Consider the following 22,352-nt stretch of genomic DNA (forward strand, 5'->3'; position numbering starts at 1 on the left):
AGTTCCCCTATGAGTTCGGCATAAATATAAACGGAGACATTTTCTTAAGATAATACAGTATTAGCTGCCTCACTACAGGAAGCCTTCTTAAAAGAAAGAATGGGTTGAAAATTGGAGATCTATTATGATTTTTTTTATTTTGAATAACATATTTGGAAGTTTAAATCAAGATAAATTATTCTTGTGGAAGGCATAGATCATAATTGGTTTGCTTATATGCAACTTAAGGACAGATCTAGACAAGAGAAGTGCAGCCACAGAGGTGAGAGGAAGTGAGTTTTACTTACAGTTGTCTAAGACAATGACTATGCAAAAACAAAAAGTATATAAATGGTTTTTGAAACTAAACACATAATATGTAAAAGAGTACATGATAAGCCAGAGACATTCTCTGAAGATGCCAGCCACAGATGCTGGCGAAACATCAGGGATAAACTCTTTTAGAACGTGGCCACATAGCCTGAAAAACCCACAAAAAACTACACTACATGATAAAGTGGGCCAAGAATTTGGGGCATAATGTCCACATGTACATGAGGCATTATCTCAGTGGTCTCAACTCTTGTTTGGCTTGTTGTAGTTATGCAAAAGACAGTGATCTCCTTGCATTGTCTGCCTAGTGTGCCTAGTGGGAGCTCACCATCCAGAGAGTTTGAATGATGTTGCCTCTGTCTGCTCTTGTTTGTTCAGATCCTGGAGATAGGCTGCCTTCTGAAGCAGTCTGCTTCTCTTGGTCTGACTCCTTTGTGTGGCATTTCTCAGATTCCATGGGGCAAGTTATGGCATGATAAATCATACAGAGCTTCAAAGTCTGCTGGATACATGTGAGACACTGACATGGCAGATATTAAGAATTTATTTATTTTCTTTTTATATCCAATTGTTCAACTAAAGCAGGCCAACTGAATCAGCTGAGTAGTGAGAGAAATGGATTTGAATCAAACACATAGGATTTAATAAGAGTTAGAAACATATGAATAAAGTAGAAATTGTATAAGACTATATAAACATATGCTATAATTAGATTACATATATAGATAATATGGAACCACATATATACATGTATACTATTATAATCAATATATCTATTCTAATAGGATTGAGTAAAGGTCAGCTGAGGCCTTTAACTGAAAGGGAATTTTATAAAAATATACAGGTTAATAAAAGAAAGTTTAGATAAGCTTTTTATAACACTGTTATTTATTAAATATATTGCTTTACAAGAATAAAGGGAGTTTATATCTTCAATAATAATAATAATAATAAATAATAATAAACAAGCTAAACTTATAAAATATGCTGGACAGTTATTTTAAATAGTATTTTTTGGCTCTATTAAGATTATCAAAATAGCTAAGTGTTCTGTTAAATATATATATATATATAAATAATGAAATAGACTTGCATTACAAATATAGCAGTTAAATTAGACAAAGAAGCTTCAAAGGAAAAAAACTTTTGTCTGCACCTGTAAATCAAGGACAATGTTACAAGGGAGAAATAAATCAAGAGATACGGGAGTTTTATTCTCACTAATTGACAAGAATACTTTTTTTTATAAAAGGGTGACTTAAAGTTCACAAAAATTTCTAACTGACCATGCGTAATAGGGGGTTATGAATATTAGAACACAACTATGAATCTATAATGACTAATTTAAATGGTCATGAGATGTATGATGAGATATGTTATGGGTGGAGTTTTTACATACTTGAAAAGGTGGTCTTAAAATTGATCACACGTCTAGATCTGGCCAATAAAAAAATGAGATAGAAATATTGTAACAGAAAATGTCTTATAAATACTGTGTAAAACCTCAGACAGTGTGCCTACTTGCCTGAGACACCCCTTCTTGCAAGATTGTAACTAATAAATTGAAAATTGCTGCTTCACTTGTTTTGTCCTGATTAATTTGTTTTGGTACTTTGGTACTTAGAAAAATGTATATCTCACAAGTAGTAAGTCAATAACAGTGGTAGCTAGTGGCTACCATCTCAGATGCTGAATCTATGGAGGGGATAGGGCTCAACACTTTGAATAATGCCTTTAAAGTGCAGGCTGAGACCTGGAGTGGATTCACAGTGCCACTGATGTGAGAGCTACCAGGTCCAGGTGTCACTTTCCATGATAAATCTGATCAAACTGATGCACTAGATTTGGGACTGGACATTGGTATTTTGCCAGGATAGGGAGAGTATGGACATTATCATGTTGTTCACTGTTAAGGAATGCTAGAGTTACTGGGACAATAATCTAACAATACCAGGTGCACAATATTTGTCCACCCCTTATCTCTCTTTTCCTCCAAACAGCTCAGAGTGGAGCACATGGGTGTTTCCTCCTTTTATCCTTGCACCAACATGGAGCCCTTACACACTGCACAACTATAGCACAATGATTCCACTTTAAATGCCATGGTAATATCCAATGGAATCTTGGGATCTGTAGTTTGGAAAGGCACTAAAGCTGTCTGGCTGAAAAATTTAAATTGTTGTATTGTTGTGTACCTTCAATCCATTTCTGACTTTTGGCGATCCTAAGGTGAATATGTCATGGGGTTTTCTAGGTCTGACAGTGTATAACTTGCCCAAGGTCACCCAGCGGGTTTCCATGGTTGCTCAGGGAGCTCAGCCTGGTCTCCAGTGTCATACTTCAATCCATTTCTGACTTTTGGCGATCCTAAGGTGAATATGTCATGGGGTTTTCTAGGTCTGACAGTGTATAACTTGCCCAAGGTCACCCAGCGGGTTTCCATGGTTGCTCAGGGAGCTCAGCCTGGTCTCCAGTGTCATACTTCAATCCATTTCTGACTTTTGGCGATCCTAAGGTGAATATGTCATGGGGTTTTCTAGGTCTGACAGTGTATAACTTGCCCAAGGTCACCCAGCGGGTTTCCATGGTTGCTCAGGGAGCTCAGCCTGGTCTCCAGTGTCATACTCTACCTCAGGCCTTTATACCACACTGGCTCTCTATTCTAAATATTCTCAATAGCCCTCCCTAAACTACATATCCCAGGAGTCCATATTTATGTAGTGCAAAAGGACTCCAATTAGACTGAAAGCTGGTGACTGACCCAAGTGCAGCCAATGATCTTCATGCCCAAGTGGGGAACTGAACTGAGCTTTACTTAGCCTTACACTAATTGCTACATCATTCTGCATCAATCATTATTTTAAAATGAGCAACTACATCTTGCCCTTTATTAAACCTCTCTTCAAAGTTTTATGACAATGGCTTAGTTTGAATGCATGTGGAGAGAACTCAATCAGGAGACAGCAAATAGAAGGGTTAATTGGAAATATTTAAACCTAAAGATGTTGTTTCAGAAATTCAGGGCTCTGTTTCCTCTTCTGCAGCTAATCCTGTCACTCCTATGCACATACAGAGGAGGAATGGTCCCCAATGGTAGAGTGAGATGGCTGCCTCCGGCAGGTAGGAAAAAGCACAGATAGACTGAAACAGAGAAATCTTGGATAACACAGTTGTATGTGCTGCACAGTCCAACCTGTGTGTCCCTTCAGCTAGCCTCTTGCCCCCAGGTGTGATGGAAGATACTGTTCTTTCATCACTGTTGACTGACTTGCCAATCTTGTCAGGGGAATGAGGGCACACAATCTGATAATTTGCCTCAGGCATCAAAATATCTTGAGCTTGTGAACGGGAACCCATGTCCTTAACAGCACAAGCTGTGCAAAAGTAAATAATATGGAAATAGATATGGGCAGAAATAATATTTTTTTTATCTCTAACCTTTTCTTCAAGGCATATTTCTTGTTGTTGTGTGCCTTCAAGTCGTTTCTGAATTATGGTTATCTAAAGGTGAACCTATCATGGGGTTTTCTTGGCAATATTTATTTAGAGAAGGTTTGCGTTTGCCTCCCTCAGAGGCTGAGAATGTGTGACTTGCCTAAGGTCAACCAGCAGGTTCCACAGCTGAGTGGGGATTCAAACCCTGGTATCTAAAGTTGTACTCCAGTGCTCAAACCACTACATCACACTGGGTCTCCAAGGAATATTGGTTGTTGTGTGCCACTGAGTCATTTCTGACTTATGGCGACCTTCAGGTGAGTCTACCATGGAGTTTAGTTGGCAAGATTTGTTCAGAGGAAGTTTGCTATTGCCTTCCCCAGTGGCTGAGAGCATGTGACTTTTCCAAGGCCATCCAGTCAGTTTCATGGTTAAGCGGGGAATTGATCCTTGGTCTCCACAGTCATAGTCCAACACTCAAGCCATTTTCATTTTCATTTTCTTACATTGAAGAAAATTGCATCTATGCTGTAAACAACTCTGAAGGTATAAAACAGACAAAATATATGTGCCACCAGAGAACTGGCCTACTATAGAAGTAATAATGAATAGTTGAAAGATTTGAACTCTCCATTAGACTACAACTCGGGAGACCAGGGTCTAATTCCCCGCTTGGCCATGGAAACCCACTGGATGACCTTGGACGAGTCACATACTCTGAGCCTCAGAAAACCCTGTGATAGTTTCGCCATAGGGTTGTCGTCGCTGGAAATGCCTAGAAGGTACACAGCAACAGGAAGAAAGTAAAGACAACACTGATTATTACTTTTTCAAAAACAAACCAGAATAGCAGTAAAACCTGTATTTGTTAAAGTCTTTAAGATCTATCTTGATTTGCTTCTGTATTGGGTTAGCATTTGGGGAACAAGCCTTTTATGAAAAGCACAACACAGAACTGGCTTTTCTTGAGCAAGCCAATTCTCTAGGCAAATCAGAATAAGGAGCAGAGGAAATTATGCACAGAAGATAAATCTATATCCTTTTATAAAAAGAAAAGAAAAAAGAGAGTGGGAAGGGGATCTTTTTAAAGATGCGCCAACACTTCCTGTAAGAGTAAGCATCTTTGGCAGCTTCATGAAGACATTTGGCCTGTTTTACATGCATCTGGGCAAACCAGCAAACAATTTTGCACAGGTCGAAGTCAGACTGAGTCTTGTCAAAGGCAATAGGGATTCATCCCATCAGTCAAGTGTGTGTAGCTAGCATGTGGCATTTTAGATATAGTCCCCCCCCCCAAACTACTTGTTCTTCTTTTCCCTGTAGATCTTACTGATCAAACCGCCCTTTTATTGTTATTCCATTTGCAGAAGTAGACTCAAGTCTATGAAAGCTTATGCTACCAGTTTCTTTCTTTCAGTAAGTCTCAAAGGTGCTACAAGATCCCTTTGTATACTATTATTATTGATCTTCTACACACACACACACACACCCCAACAAAAAAAGACTCCGCCCTCCATAACTGCCATCCGCAGGTCTGAGAGGGAGTTCACCAGGCAGGTCCAGCTCCATCAGGACTAGCCTGGAAGAAGGAAGAGCCCTCCCTCCAATCCATCTGCCTTGGTCCAGGCCTCAGAGGGAGAGAAGAACCACTGGACCTCATCCCCTTTCCCTCCACCATTCCCTTCTCCTTTTGTGTCGTGTCTTTTAGATTGTAAGCCTGAAGGCAGGGAACTGTCTGATTAAAAATAACAATTGTAAGCCGCCCTGAGAGCCATTAGGGCTGAAGGGCGGGATATAAATACCTAAATAAATAAATAAATATAATAATATGCTCCATTATATTCCCAATCACCATGTACGGATGTGAGAGCTGAACAGTGAAGAAAGCAGATAGGAAGAAAATCAACTCATCTGAGATGTGGTACTGAAGAAATATACCGAGGATACTATGGATGGACATCCCAAAAGACAAATAAATGGATCCCAGAACAGATCAAGCCTGAAATCTCTCTGGAAGCCAAGATGCAAAACTGAGGCTGTCATACTTTGGCTGCATGAGAAGGCATCACTCATTAGAAATTACAATAATGCTAGAAAAGGTGGAGAGAAGCAGAGGAAGACTCCATGCCAAATGGCTAGACTCATTCAGGATGATCATGGGCCTGAATCTACAAAACCTGAGCAGAGCAGTGGAGGACAGGGGGTTTGGAGAAGTCTCCTCCTCCTCCTCCTTATCAACAACAGCACCCTTCTTATCAGGGTGACCAAATGGCAAAGGGAGGAAAAGGCATCACAAAATGGAAGACATTCAAGAAAAAAGTAGGGCATGACCAAATAAAAGCTAAAAACACTCAGAAATGTAAATGCATGCTTCTTGGTCCTGCTCAGAATGGAGGATTTTTTGGAATTCCTCCTGTACAGAAGACGAAATGTAGGACAGGTCTGGAAAAGGAGGATGTGTCAGGTCACCCTGTAAAGTCCTGCTCAAAATGGAGGACATTTTGAAATTTCTCATAGAACCAGGGTGACAAGTTCTCCTCCTTTTCCAGAATATGTCTTCCAGTCCAGCTTTCTATCCAGGAGGAATTCCAAAATGTACTCCATTTTGAGAAGGACTAAGAGGCATGAACTACATTTTTGTGAGTGTTTTAAGCTTTTATTTGGTCATGTCCCCCCTTTCCCCCCATACTAAGAAGCACAAGTTAATATTTGTAGCTTTTATTTGGCCAATGTACTCCATTTTAAGCAGGATTGAGAAGCACGAATTGACATTCCTCCTTTTTTCTCCAATATCCTCCATTTTGAGCAGGACTAAGGAACACGAATTGGCATTCTTATCAACAGGACCTCTCTCAACGTGGAAAAACAGCAAATAACAAAAAATACTATGTTTTTATCTGAGAGAACACCTCTTGTCGCGGCATAGAGACGCAGAGACAGGAATGGGGTGCACAAGCTTCCCCACAAGCTTGCCTCCCAGCCAGGCTTTTGGCTGGGCCTTTTATTGTCATCTTGCTTACTTCCGTCCATTGTCTTCCTTACAATCATTGATGATAGCCTTGCTCCTAGGTCACTGGACTGGCATGACAGGTGCGTGATCAGTGCATGCAAGGTGCGTGCTCTTGAGGCAAGGAAGCAGGATATGGAGACCAGCTAATCCAGCCGAATCAACATGGGCTTATCTATCTAGTTATGGATAAAGCATTGTCATCTTGAGAGAAGGTCGAAGTCCTATGGTTTGCCAGTAGAACTGTGACATTCCAATCTTGATGAGCATTGCTATCCTGAGAGAGGGTCGCGACCCCACGGTTTTGCCCATGAGGTTGCCACAACCTCTCTAGGAATCTCTAGGTCCTCCAGTGCAATTCTGTGGTCAACATCTGCCAGACATTGACATCAGAATTGCGTTAGAGGAGCTACAAATGCCTAGGGGAGCATTCTCTCTAGGAATCTCTAAGCCCTTAGGTGCGACTTTTTGTTAAAGGTGGCCACAGAGTTGTGCTGGAGGACCTAAAGATTTCTAGAGAGAACATATTAATCAAATTGGTGAATATTCAAATCTGCAAAAGTCAAATCTGCAAATGTGGAGGGACAGGGGTGCAAATCTCAGGATCCTATTGGATGCTGTTGTTGTTAACTGCCCTCAAGTTGATACCGACCTATGGCGACCCTGCCAAGAAGACATCTTCAAGACCCTCTGACCCCCACTGCTTTGCTCAACTCATGCAAACTCATACTCAAACTGATCTCTTTAATAGAGTCCATCCATCCAACCTTCCTCTCTTTCTACTTCCCTCTACCTTTCCTAGCATTACTGTTTTTTCCAGTGCCTTCTCATGATGTGTCCAAAGTATGACCACCTGGGTTTGGTCATCTTGGCTTCTAGCGAGATTTCCGGCTTGACCTGCTCCATGACCCATTTCCTGGTCACCATGGCATTTAAAGTAGAATCACTATAGTTGTGTAGTGTGTCAGGGCTCCAGGCTGTTGCAAGGGTAAAAGCAGGGAAAACCCTGCTTGTCCAGTTCTGGGCACCAGAGCTCAAAAAGGAAAGTGGAGTGTGGCCAAAGGAGGGCAACTAAAATGGTGAAGAGTCTTGAAACCATACCCTATGAAGAGGTGATATGATAGCCCTGTTTAAATACTTGAAGGGACGTCATATTGAGGAGGGAAGAAGCTTGTTTTCTGCTGCTCCAGAGACTAGGACCCGGAGCAATGGATGCAAGCTACAGGAAAAAAGATTCCACCTCAACATTAATTTATCTGATATTTGATTAGACAGTGGATGTTGATGTTTTAATTGTTGCCTGCTTTTTTAACTAATTCTATTTTATATTATTACCTATTGTTTATATGTATTTTGTGGATTGTACGCCATTGGCAGGTTTTATATTTTTATTGATTTGATTATTTGTATGTAAAGTGCTGTGTATGTTTACAGTGCTATAGAAATAAACTACAACAATAACAACAACAACAACATTAGGAGGAACTTCCCGACAGTAAGAGCTGTTGGACAGTGGAACATACTCCCTCAATGGAGAGTGATGGAGTCTCCTTCCCTGAAGGCTGGATGGCCATCTGTCACAGGGCATGCTTGGATTGAGAGTTCCTGCATGGCAGAATGAGGTTGGGCTGGCTGGCCCTTGTGGTCCCTTCCAACTCTATGGCTCTATGACCCCAACCTGAAGAGGGCGCTTTGGGGGGTGTCTGAAGAGGCTGCAGTGGCGGGCGCTTCCGCTAGGGGTCTCTGCGGAACAGAGTGAGGGAGGGCCTGCTGCTCTGCTGCTGCTGCTGCCTCTGCTCTGATACCATCAGCTGACTCCTCGCCGCCGCCGCCGCCGCCACCTCCATTGAGTCTGGCTGGTGCTTTCTCCTCTCCTCCTCCATCTCATTCCCCAGCAGCAGCAGCAGCAGCGGCGCGGAGACGGGGAGGCCGGGGCGGCTAGCGTGTGTTCCTTCTTCCCTTCCCCGCCTCGCCTTCTCCTTCTCCGAGATGCTGCCGCATTTCTCCCTGGCGTTGCTGCTGGCCTCCTCCTGGACGGCCGCCGGAGCATTGGAGGTAAGCCACGGGGAGGAAAAGGGGGTCTTTGTTCGCCCAGGGAGCCAGGGAGGAGGGGGGCCTCTTTGCATCTTCCTTCCTTCCTGGAACAATGGCTTCTTCGCCCGGGGAGGGTGGGGCGGGGGGAATATGGGGGCAGCCTCGTGTCTCTGGGTCGGGAGGGGCTTTGTTGGGGGTGGTTTGGGGAAGGAGGTGCCCCCTTTCCTTTTAGGATGCAGGGTTGGATGCTCAAAATGGAGGACGTTTTGGAGGATTCCTCCCTGGACACAGGAGGCTGAAATGGAGGACGCGTCCTGGCAAAGGAGTCCCTGTGCCTGGCCACCCTGGGCTCCAGGAGGAATGCCTCAAAATGCCCTCCCTTTTGAGCAGGGCTAAGATCTTTACACTTATTTTATACGCAGCTTCATTTTCGAGGACCTGTCCTACATTTCAACCTTTCTAACCAGGAGGAATGCCTCAAAATGTCCTCCCTTTTGAGCAAGGACTAAGAAGCACGGATTGATGGGCATTTATGGGAGGGTTTTCAGCTTTGGTTTGGTTTTTGTGGTCTCTTGGGTTGCTTTTGTTGCCTGGATTGTGTTGTGTGTATGTGTGTATTTGGCTCTGAGAGGAAACCAGGGTGCCCTCCTCGCCGCCATGGAGGACGAAATGGAGGACGCCCAAGGAACAAAACAAACAAAATATAGGACGTGGCCAGAGACAAAGCTTAGGTCATATGTTTCATTGTTTTGTGGCAGTATGTTTTTAAGACATTTTTGTGAGCCGCCTTTCGGGGAAAAGGGCGGGCTAGAAATCCAGTAAATAAACAGAAGGGAGTAGACCCTCTCCCAGAGACGCCAATCCAGGCTCAAAATGGAGGAATGGGCGGGGCGGCTGGAATGGAGGACGCGCCCTGGAAAGGAGGACGGGCCTGGCTGCTCTTGGAGTGGCTCTTGCTGCTTCCCTCCCCCCCCCTTTATTCCTGGCCACTTGTGTTGTGTTACCTTGTTGTCTAGTGTGCAAAAGCGACGGGGGAATTGGGGTGTGTTTGTGGAGGAAAGAAACCAAGAGGGCGGTGTGTTTGGGTTTCTCTGAGGCAGAGAAGGGAGGGAGGCCAACTTCTTTGGCTCCAGGAGTCTCCCCACACAATGCGGATTAAGAAGAGCCTCCCCTCTTAGTCCCCTTGAATTTGGGGGGGGGGCTTTTTTAAAATGAAATGTAAAGCCCCACTTCCCTCCCTCCCTTCCTCCCTCTATTTGGTCCTCAGCCCCTCAGTTCCCCCTTTTTTCCTGAAGTGTGTGTGTGTGTGTGTGTGTGTGTGTGTATAGAGGGGTCCACACTGGGTGGAGGATAATCATGGACTCCCCCCAGACACTCCTTTGGAAGCTCCCCCCCCCTTTTTCTCTCTCCCCAAATAACCCAGAAATAAAGGTGGGTTTTTTTTTGGGGGGGGGGGCTGGGAAAGCTTACGAAGAGGGAGAAGAAGAAGATGGCGCCTCTGCAGTGCAGCAAGGAGGCGACGCTGTAATGAGAGCTGCTGTTGCTGCTGTTGCTGCAGCCAGGGAGGCAACCCTTCCCTCTGCTGCTAGGTGTGGGTCCTCCGAGGCTCCTCTCCCCCTTCATGGTGGGGCTGGCAGGCAATGCCTGGGTAGAGCAACCTGTTTCTTGACTCTAGGCACCAGACTGGCTGCAGAGAGGAGAGGACCCCCTTTTCTCCCCTTGGTCCACTGGGGGGGGCTTCTTGGCATGGAGGTTTGGGGGTCAGGCCCCCTAATTCCTTGTGGTTTCAAGGAAGGAGCCCAGGCCTTTCACTAGCCCAGCATGAGCTGGGTGCCCAGGACCTGAGCAGCTCCTTTCCTTCCTTCCTTTCTCTCTCTCTCTCTTTCTTTCCCATGGGGATTCTGCTCTACTCTTGTTTCCTTTTCTTTTGGCTAAAGAAAAAGAGGGCCAGAGCAGTCTCAGAGGCAAAGGATAATGGGCCACACCTCCTTGGGAAAAGGGTGGCTGCAAGGACACCAAAAAGATTGGCATTTAATTGAACACTGGAACACTCACTGGAAACAGTAATGTGGGTATCTCTGGATTCATGTTGCCACGGAAGGAGTTCAGCCCCTGATCTAAAAGGCACTGTTGCTCTTTTGCAGGGAGGGGAGGGGAGGAGGAGGAGGTAAAGAGAGAGAGTGGGAGACTCTCCTGCTCCTTATTGTTTTTACATTGGCAAACCAGCCTGGTTTTGCATTGCATCCCCCCCCCCCCCCCGCACTCTCTCCCTCTGTCTACCTAGAAGTAAACCAGGTTGCTTTCAATGGCTTTTACTCAACACCAATCGGGTAAAATGATTATAGCCCGAGGTTACATTTGCTTTACAACCAGTGCTAGGGAGTGAAATTAAATGTGCACCAAGTCACCTTGTGTAGGATGGGGCTGCTCATTGTCCCACTAGTAAGGTCTGGGTGGAAAAGCTAAACAAAATGAAGTCTGCGAAAGAGCAGCTAGCTGGGCAAAATCCTCTTGTTTAAAAAAAGAGAAAAGAACGGGAGTCTTATGTGTCACCTTTTAAGTAGAAATGCCTTCTGAAACTGTAAAACAGAATAATGTGCCTGTCTTTTCCGGTAGCAGTGGAAGCTTCTGACATGAGGACTTGAGCAGTCATTGAAAGTAATTTGTCCAGACCTGCCCTAGGAATCTGCACTGAGCCAGATATAATACCTTGGTTTTATTTTATTTGGCTGAGAAGTATTGACTGGCCCAAGGTCATCCAGTGAGGTTTAATGGATATGAACCGAGTCTGTTTCCTAATCCAATGCTGCATGCAACACTACAGTGGATTACTACTGTCATATAGGCCTGTTACAGACTGCCAAAATAAAGCTGCTTCGGGTCTCTTTGGAGGTATGCTATTTAAATGATGCATGGGTTCTAAGAGTCCGGAAGTTGCGCCAAAGCCACACTCCATTCCTAAGAAATGGAGTGCAGCTTTGGTGCAGCTTCCGGATTCATAGGACCCATGCATCATTTAAACAGCATACCTCCAAAGAGACCCGAAGCAGCTTTATTTTGGCAGTCTGTAACAGGCCATAATAATATTTAGATTCAATATTTAATTTATGGTGACTGTAGGGGGGGGGGGGAATCCTAGCCTGTATAATATGTATTAATAGCCATATTTTGCTAAACAAGGCTGCGGAAAATTTCTAGACCTCCCTTTTCATCATTAATGATACAAAAAGCAGGCTTGGTGAGGGGAAGCAGGGGCAATCTGACTAATGGAGTCATGGCACCCTGAGAGTGAATGAGGGAAGATGGGAGTTTGCAGACATCCAGGTGAAGGTCTAGCAAGTGATGTGGTGATTTTAGCTTCAGTCTGGAGTGGGAATGCTGGAAGTGAAAAGGGCAGAAAAGATGGTTTGTCTGGTTTGGAAAATCATTTGGTGTAGGTTTTGGGAATGGGAATTCTGCTGGGTGACAGTGCTAGTGTAAAAATTACACAAGTTGTAGTTTCTCAGAGGTTGTGTAAATGGGATCTCCACTACAGCCAACACCAACTGTCTAGGAGTGCACCCACAGCCTTCCCCCTCATACATTTGACTTGGGAGGTTATTTGACGATAACACAACAGGTGAAGCTCAAAGCCATGGTGCCTCTTAGTTGGCGTCTCTTGGGCAATTTATATATATATATATATATATATATATACACACACACACACACACACACACACATACATATACATACACACACGCACACACACGCACACACTCTTGTGGAATCCAGCATAACTAAATTGGTGTAGATTTTACACCATGCTGAAAATATATAGATTCTTAGCCTGGGAATTATAGCCCCCTCCCCAAAAGTAACTTGTTCCAAGTTTAGTGTGTCTGATAACAGTTATGACTTGTATTTTAGATCTTCTGAGTGCATTACATATGTGACTCCAATAATCTTTACAACTGCCATATAAAATAGGCCTGTGTTAATAGTGTGCCACATTGCAGGCACGGAGGGCTGGACCTAAAAGAATTAGAAGTTTGCCTGAGATTGTGTTGTGTCTCGGGGCTAGGTCTTTCTGGCTCACAAACCACATTTAAGAGCCATGACACCCCACCAGCTGTTGAGTTAGAAGGGTTCACTGAGCTCTGAAATTATATGCTCATTAAAAATGCTCATTTTTAAAAATTTCTGCAAGACTGGGATTTCAGTTATGGGCCAGTGTGGTAGCACTGTGTGTACATAACTGATTAACTCAAGTGCGAAGAGAGCTTGACCATCTCTCTCTGGCGCTTTTGGCCTTGAGCAGCCTTCCCCCAAACCTCAGCCATTTCAGTCAGGGGTGGATGGGTAACTGCAGCCCTCCAGGTCAGCTTCAACTGTAATTCCTGTCAATTCCAACCAACACAGCCAATATTGAGAGATTATGGGATAGGCAGTCAAAAAGATATGGAGAGTCTCAGTTGCCCAACCTTGGACTAGATATGTCAGAATAAAAGTGCCTCCATTGTTGACTATTTGTTGACTGGGGTTGCTGGGAGTTGTAGTAATGTATATCTAGATAACATAACATTGTGGGGTGATTGCCCAGCGAGATCATACTGAAGACCTGTCTGATCCAGCATGTTGTTTTGTACAATGACCAGTCAAACATGTTTGGGAAACAAAGCATGAAAGCAATAGCCTTGCTTGGTTGTTGTGTCTCAGCTGTGGTTCCCAATCTTTAATCCTCCAGATGTTTTGGACATTAGTCCCCAGGAGTCCCAGACAGCATTTTATTAATCAAAAGTCTGAATCACCTGGAGGGCCAAAGTTTGAAAACCACTATAGTACATTGTATACATTTTCTGAACATAGAGGTTCAATATAATTATCTTAGCTACTTTTACATGTATGGTCCATTTTGCATCAATTTTTCTTAATCGCTCTTTGGCCACTTCAGGTAAGCCTACAAAAAGTGCCAGCCCATGACAAAACACAATACTGTACTAATGTTGTATTGGTGCATCTCTGTGGTAATTTTCTCTGGCCTCATAAAGAGCTGAATTGGAGTTTACTCACTAATCAGCAATTAATCTAATAGTCCTGCTAACCAATAGTGTTCAGGCCTATAATTTTTATATAGTTTTACTGACCGGCCACTTAGGACCTCATTTTTAACCCACCCCAGTTAGGTACACACTTGCAAGCTTACCTCCTATAAATAATTTTTTTCTAAAACTGGCTGGCAAAGGCAAGTCCACAAAAGCCTGCATTATTATTTAGACATTTATTTAATCAAGCCTCCCTGTCCAGCTCCATCTTTGTGAGTCATGCAGCACAAGGTTGAAATTAAATCCTGAATGATATTGTTACTACTTCTCTATGGGGGTTATGCATATAAGAATTAAGACAAACAAAAAATTTCTCCATCTAAGAGTAACCTTGTGCCATTAGTCATGCTGGTAGGAATAATGAGAACTGCATTGAAACACATTTAGAAAGCACTAGGTTGTGGAAAGCAGACTGTCCTACACCAAAAAGCTCAAAACGAGGCTACTAAGAAATAAGAGAAAAGCAGTATTGGCATTCTTAGGTACAAATTGTTATTACTGTATATCTCCCAATTGAGGACTGAGCATGCTCAGTATTCACTAGAAGTCAGGATGTTGAGTGTCAGTCAGAAAGAGAAAAGGGGACATTGAGTTGGTTTGCTTGGGTCCTGATAGTGATTGGTTCGCGCCTTGGAAAAGGGCACTCCAGTTAGAGGGTTGATGCCCATTCGACATTTTTGCAGGTCCCACAGGTTTTTCATTGCAGAAAATAAAATTACTCTATTGTACTGACATGATTTGCTGAGACCCGTTCCTTGTTCTGAAGAATGTGAGATTCATTAGGTTTAAATTGGTGTTGTATTGAACAAACAATGTCTGTAGTTACCATTTCTTTCTTCTGCTCTAATTTACGATGGCTTGAATAGAGTCCTCTGTCCCCACCCCCCATTCCCAACTCTGGTGTCTGTTGCTGCCAATTGCCAGATTTCCGTGTTAACACAATTGGGCATAATTAAATTGTCTTTGTGAACCTCTTGATGAACAAGCTCATTTTATTCAACAAAATTTATGAATAGAATGTTTTAATTACAGCCTTGATGAAAGATTTTTATGATTTCTTTTGAGTGCTGAAATTATTCCACGGTCAGTGTTTGCAAAGGAAGTTGTAACTCTTGAATGCATTGAGAGTTACAGTTGCAAAAATAAATAAACAAATAAAACAGAGACACTACATTTGGTAGTGCTAGGTGTCTCAACAGAGGTAGTGTTTTATAAACAGTAATACAGCAAAACAAATTCTTAGGTACCCCAAAGAAACACATCAGCCCAAATAAGTTCTGTATTCCTTGTGACAGATGATCCTCCAAATGGTATCTGTGTTACTTGCTGATAGAAGGCTTTTTTAAATTACTGCTATTCATACTTGATGGATCCTGTCTTCTGACTAGGCAGTGTGCACTGAAGTGCGTTAGATGACATTTTTAAGATAAAAAGATGGATTGATTAAAGGGACTAGGAGAAAAGTGCCTTGAGTACACTGATTGTGGTTCATATATTGGTTAAACCAAACCAATCCAAACCAACAAAACACATGAGTTGTTTGAGATAACCACTGTGATTTGTTGGTTTCCAACTGTGGAACTTCTGTGCAAGCTAAGAAAGTGTGCACTTCATTATATATATTCAGTTTCCTACTTGTAGAACAGTGCCTTTTACTGTTGTTGTTTGTTTTTTTTAAAAAAAACCAACAGCAGTGCCTTTTTAAGGCCAATTTACTTTTTCCCTAATGAATTGGGTCACATTATTTAAAAAGTCATGTCAAGTTAGTTGCACATATGAAGAACATAAATTCAGTTGTCTCTGTATTATTAGCACTTTCCTCGAAGAGGACCAGCCCTCCCTTCAGCCACCATCTTGAAGGGGAGAGAGGCAGGCGAGCTCCACCAGGCCTGCCTGAAAGAAGCAGAGCCCTCCCTCCGGTCCATCTGCCTTGGTCCAGGCCTCAGAGGGAGAGAAGAATGCTGGACCTGATCCCCTCCCCCCTCACCATTCCCTTCTCCTTTTGTGTCGTGTCTTTTAGATTGTAAGCCTGCGGGCAGGGAACTGTCTGGTTAAAAATAATAATAAATGTAAGCCGCCCTGATAGCCATTAGGGCTGAAGGGCGGGATATAAATACCTAAATAAAATAAAAATAAATAGCACTTGGTTCTGAGAACGGTAGCCCTAAAAAAGTAACTTTTCCAAGCTCTCATTAGAGCAGGCTGTTAAAAGCAACTCCTTGGAAACTTACACCATTTACTTGTTCAGCCTGTCTGTCCAGCTGTATCTTTGTGGGTCATATGTAGCATATCAGTAGGGATACAATGGCTTGGTTAAGCCGATCATTCTAAACCATGTTCAGTCTGCTAATAACATTTTTGAGTGTTGTATTAGAACTCCAGGATACCAGGGTTCGAATCCCTGATCAGCCATAGAAATCCACAGAGTGACCTTAAGCAATTCACACAAACTTGCCAAGAAGACCATGTTATAGAGTCACCCTAGGACACATAACAATGAATTAGGGTTTGGGTTTGGTTATTGTGGTAACAATTGACTTTGTAGAGCATGTTGTCATTTTGTGAATGGGTTGGTTAATGAGATGGAAAACCAGACTAACTCCTGCAAAACCAAGGTGTAGATAATTAGAAGTTGTAGTGAGCTTTCAGCTTGGCTGCCTGGCTGTCACTTTTCTTCCTCGTGCTGGAGGGGGAGAATGCTTCTCCTTTTGCTTTTTGGGTAGGAGTGGGGGATTGTGGGGGTCTTCCAGATGTTGTTGGATTGCAACTGCCAGCAGCTCTTGCAATTTCTCAAATGGCGAAGAATCCTGGGTATAACAGCAGTTCAGCATTGCTTGGATCACACAGGTCCAAAACACACTGCAGAAATAATCAAGTTTGAGACAGCTTTAACTGCCTGAATCAGTGCTAGGGAATCCTGGGAATTGTAGTTTATTGTGGCACCAGAGCTCTCTGACAACCATACTTACTATCCTTGCTTTAGATCAAAGCACAGTTTCTGCACAGGTACAAACATAGGTAACTGTGTTTGTTCTGACCAATGTAAGTGAAAAACCATTATTATTATTATTATTATTATTATGCTTTATTTATATAGCACTGTAGATTTACACAGCGCTGTATGTACAAACAATAAAATAGATAAAATAAACCTGCCCATGGCATACAATCTAAGAAATAATAGCATAATACAGATACATAATACATAACAATACAGGAAAGGGTACAGTAAAGTAAAGCAGACAACAAATTAAAAACGTCAAATAACAAATAATAGTCACCAGCATCAAACCTAGGTTTGATTACTTTGGTCCCAGACAGACAGGCTGTCACTTTGGAGGTATGTTGTTTAAATGATGCATGAGTCCTAAGAGTCCGGAAGCCGCACCAAAGCCACACTCCAGTCCTAAGGACTGGAGCGCGGCTTTGGCACAGTTTATGGCCTCTTAAGGTGCATGTGTCATTTAAACATCATACCTCCAAAGTGACTCGAAGCAGTTTTATTTTGGCCTGTCTGTATGGGCCCTTTATTTGTTAACTTGGGACTTAGTGGAGTTTTAAACCTGTGCCTCCCCATGCACTGCTTCAGGCATTGATTTACTTGAGGTTTTGAGGGCATAGTTTGGTGTTTTCTGCACCCCTCCCAAATCTGGGTTTTAACTAGCCATAGCTTGGAGATTAGTAGACCTGCCTCCTACATCCCATCAGCTGTATATTGAGATGCTCTTTATATAGAAGCACAATCTAAATTTGAGCTGCTAGAGACCATCTTCTTAAAAAAACAGCTTTTTTTGAGTACATGGTGGATATACCTGTGATATGTTGTGTTCTTAATACAGTATCTTTAAACAATTGGGAGTCTGAAACACTTGCTGATCTAATGTAAATCACTCGATAATCTATCAGTACCTTCATACCAGTGTTCCACGATACCGTACCAGCTAATAAATTGACAAAGCTTATACATCATAAATTAGGAATCCATAGAAGACTATGCTTCAATGCAGGATAGGTTCAGTCTTGTGTGCGCCATTTATTTGCACTAGAATTCTGTGTCTTGCTGACATATATTAAATTTACAAAGCAATTATGAATACTGAGTACGTAACTAAATACCTAACTATAGGGTCCTATAGAATTTAATGAGGTTTATGCTCAGCTAGGTTTGCATATAATTGCAGGCTTATCATATCATTCGGTCCATTGCAGATGCTGAGTAGACCAAGAGAATTTGGCTGTTGGCCAACTGGTGGATTGTGTGTCTATTCTCTGACCATACCTATTTAATATATTACTAACAGGTTCACTTCCTTACTGATTGTGCACATTACTTACAGATAATTAAGCAACAGGCTGATGTAAGTGCTTCTATTTGAAATATGTATGGTTCTGTGTACATTGAAAAGGATTAACAAGCTAGTTTTTTCCTCATGGGTGAAAAATGACTCTGGGAATTTGGTGGATGTATTGTAGTAAAAAGAAGAAACGTTGAAGGCTTACCTCAGAAGATTAAATCAGTTGATGACCACATATAATTGCCTTGAAGTAACCTTGGCATCCATCTCTAGACATTTCACATAGGAGTGTGTTATTTTCCTCAGAAGTCTAAACTTTGTTTTCCTTTTGTGAGTGGTTGGATCTAAAGCCTTACACAGTGAAGCACTTTTTATACCCACATCTTCCATTTTGTTCCTTATGCTCAGTCTACCTGGATGTGGTTTAGCAGTATCACCATTGAGAAGATGGAGAAGGAGGATTGGAGAAAAAGGCTTTTGATGTTGTCTTACTTCAGCATGTCTTTAATAAACAAAATTTGAGCTGAGAAATAATGGGATTCTTCTCTAGCCAATTCTACTAAAGCTGTCTGTGCCTGCCTACAATAGGCAGAGTAAACAACAGCCTCCTCCAGAATCCCTTACTGTCCCCCAGGATATTACAAATACAGTGGATCTATAAATCTTACCAGTAAAATGGAGTTTGTAAGAAAAGTGGAGATGCTTGAAGGAAAAAGGGATATCCACATACTTTTTGGATGAAGCTCTAAGATGGTGTCTAGAAGGTTCAAAATGATTTTTTTTATTTATGCAGGGCTTACCTGAACTTTGTCTTATTTTACTTGTGCATATTTTGCATAAAAAGTTTGCTGAAACATGTTGAACAGCTCTCTGGTGTACAAATCTATCCCTATTCTTTCCATATTATTTCTGTCTCCAGTACTACATTTTCTGTTAAAGAAGTAACACCCAGGGACACATCTGCTTGGTTAACTTTTTTTTGACGAAGGTGTCTATCTTGTCCATACAAAAAGGTCACTTTTTTGTCATGACAGATAAAGGAAACTCTTTGTCTATTTTTTCAAGAATTTTAGTGAAACCTGTAGCACAAGATGAAGCAGTATGATAGAACACACCTACAGCAGCCCTATGTGAACTCATGTTATGCATGTTTTTTCGTAAGTATTTTTGGTACTGATGCAACTACTGTTTCCTATGTCATAATATTCCCTAGCTTTCCCTCATTTTAAAAAAAAAGGTATCAACAAGATATATAATTATCCTCTACTCTGATGTATGTAAATTTCAAGCTTTTCTGGGTTTTTCTTTTACCTTGGTATCTTCATTCAATCTATGGTTATAGAGGGTTCAGTGCAGGATTTTGTTTTGTTTTTCAGGGTTTTTTTGGAAGCATCTATGGTAGTCAGGCGTCTCAGGTCCAAAACACACTGCAGAAATAATCTTTTTGAATCCATAGTTTTTTGTGGGTTTTTCAGGCTATGTGGTCATGTTCTAGAAGAGTTTATTCCTGACGTTGCGCCAGCATCTGTGGTTGGCATCTTCAGAGAATGCTTGCCTGGAAATGAATTGGGTATATGTATACTGGGTGAACCTGGGAAAGCAGGAGTGATTTGCATGAGTATTGTTCTTTTGCTGATGGCAGGCCTCTGGGTGGGAGGGTCTGCAAAAGAGGATTAGTGTCTGCTTGATTAGTGCTCATTGTTTGCTGGGAAACCCCTGACCCTGGGAGATTTCCCTTCCCACCCAGAGGCCTGCCATTACAACAGAACAATACACAAATCACTCCTGCCTTTCCAGGTCACACAATATATATACCCAACTCCTTTCCAGGCAAGCATTCTCTGTAGATGCCAGCGACAGATGCTGGTGAAACGTCAAGGAATAAACTCTTCTAGAACATGGCCACATAGCCCGAAAAAACCAGAAAAAACTATGGATGCCGGTCATGAAAGCCTTTGACTTCACATTTTTTGAGACCGCTTTAACTGCCCTGGTCAGTGCTAGAGAATTGTGGAAACTGTATTTTTGTGAGACATTTAGCCTTCTCTGTCAGAGATCTCTGGTGCCACAATAAACTACAATTCCCAGGATTCCTTAGCACTGAGGCAAGCTAGTTAAAGTGGTCTCATAGTAGATCTTTCTGCAGTGTGTTTGGGACCTTAGTTTTTTTTTCCTGCCTATGCCTTTGGGGCTATGTTATGAGAAATTTTATTATGTATTTATAAATTAGCATAGTTATAGCAATATAGTCCTATAGAACAGTTGTTGGTATTTACAGTACTTATCTACAAACTGACAAAGTGATATATTATCTAATATACTGCATTCAAAACTAGTAATTATTGAGATTTATGTTAGTCTTTCAGATTGTTTAACCACTGCTGTATTACTGTTTTTCTGACACACTGTTATTTTGATTAGTGTAGCTGAAATGGCTGCTGATTTTTTTCTGGTTTTCTTTTACCTTGGCATCACAGGTAAACAGTGTAAGAAATTAAATTCAGTGTAAAGATCACATAGAGTAAGACTTCCTATTGTGTATAGGAACAGAATCCCAATTCTATTCTTAGCTTCACGCTAGTTATTTATAATATTATCTAGACTGTGGAGATTATCACACACCAAATCTGCGCTGGGGTAGACACAGGTTGTAACTGTCACTGACAGATCGGTCTCTTCCTTCGGCCGAACGGCCTCCAGGGGGCCCTTTCGGCCGAAGGGGAGGGAGGCTGAAGAGAAGGGCTTGGGCACCTGTCCCAGGCTCTTCCCTTCGGCCAAAAGGGCTCCAAGGGGCCCTTTCGGCCGAAAGGGAGGGAGGCCGAAGGGAAGGGCTTGGGCACCCGTCCCAGGCCCTTCCCTTTGGCCGAAAGGGCTCCAAGGGCTGTGGAGGAGCCCAGGAGGCGGCAGGCCACTTCCGCGGGCCCCTTCTCGGCCTGTGCGGCCCCAGGCCTCCCTCCAGAGAGAGAGGCCTGGGGCCGCAAGGGCCCTGGGGGGAGCCCAGGGAGGCGGCATGCCGCTTCTGCAGGCTCCCTTTTGGCCCTTGCTGCTCCAGGCCTCCCTCGGGAGGGAGTGGCCTGGGGCCACAAGGGCCCTGGGGGGAGCCCAGGGAGGCGGCATGCTGCTTCCGTGGGCTCCATTTCAGCCCTTGCGGCCCCAGGCCTCCCTCCGGAGGGAGAGGCCTGGGGCCGCAAGGGCCCTGGGGGGAGCCCAGGGAGGCAGCATGCCGCTTCCGTGGGCTCCATTTCGGCCCCAGGCCTCCCTCCGGAGGGAGAGGCCTGAGGCCGCAAGGGCCCTGGGGGGATCCCAGGGAGGCGGCATTCCACTTCCGTGGGCTCCTTTTCGGCCCCAGGCCTCCCTCCGGAGGGAGAGGCCTGGGGCTGCATGGGCGCGGAAGTCCTCCTCCTCCCCCGGGTGCCGCGCCCAAGAGGAGCCTGTCCCCTTTGGCCAGCCGGCCAATGGCTGGCTAGCCAAAGAGGACGAGCTCCTCTGTCCTAGCCCCGCGCACTGCCGAGGAGGAGGAGGAGGAGGAGGCCTTGGCAACGGCGGCGGCGGTGGCAGGACCGGGCTGGTCCTGCTCACCCCCACTGCTCTTAAAGGGCCAGGGGCAGCTTGGAAGCCAAGAGGCCTCCAGGCTGCCCCCGGCCCTTTAAGAGCAGCGGGGGCGAGGAGTACAAGGCTTGCCCTCGTCCTGCCCGCCCCCGCTGCTGCGGAAGAAGGGCCGGGGGCAGCCTGGAGGCCTTTCAGCCTCCAAGCTGCCCTTGGCCCTTTGAGGGCGGCGGCGAGGAGGAGGATGAAGCCAGGCCTTGTCCTCCTCGCCGCCGCCCTTAAAGGGCCAAGGGCAGCTTGGAGGCCCAGAGGAGGAGGAGGCGGCGGCAGCGGCAGCAGCAGGAACAGGCTGGGGCTGGTCCTGCCGCCTCTGCGGGCCTCATATGGCCCGCAGGCCAGGGGTTGCCGACCCCTGGTGTATACTAATACTAGAAGAATGTATATAACTAATTACAACATTCCCATGTAAATTCAGTAACAATTATAAGTTGGGATTTAAGTAGTCTTACAAATAGGCTAACACCTCATAGTAATAGTCCAAAAATTAAACAATCACAAAGAATTCATATTGAGACAAAAAGAAGAGGAAAAAAGCCAAAATAAAGCCATCTATCCAAAGATAAGTGCTATAACAGCCAT

The 22,352-nt window shown here is 43.7% G+C and overlaps 1 protein-coding gene across 3 annotated transcripts in view; it reads left to right on the forward strand.

Annotated features, from left to right (window-relative positions):
- The first annotated feature begins 8,643 nt into the window (after window positions 1-8,643).
- APP (amyloid beta precursor protein) overlaps window positions 8,644-22,352 on the forward strand; it is a 201,090-nt gene continuing 187,381 nt past the window's right edge. For 2 of the 3 annotated variants that reach the window (XM_089512151.1, XM_089512152.1), the window contains exon 1: window positions 8,644-8,809. In XM_089512151.1, the coding sequence (XP_089368277.1) occupies window positions 8,744-8,809 (66 nt within the window). In that variant the 5' untranslated portion in view covers window positions 8,644-8,743. The remainder of the gene's footprint in view (window positions 8,810-22,352) is intronic. The other variant, XM_089512153.1, reaches the window with a different exon arrangement.

Source organism: Sceloporus occidentalis, unplaced genomic scaffold, assembly GCF_023333645.1.
Source record: "Sceloporus occidentalis isolate IW3139 unplaced genomic scaffold, rSceOcc1.0.p SCAF_2, whole genome shotgun sequence".
NCBI classification, from domain to species: Eukaryota; Metazoa; Chordata; class Lepidosauria; order Squamata; family Phrynosomatidae; genus Sceloporus; species Sceloporus occidentalis.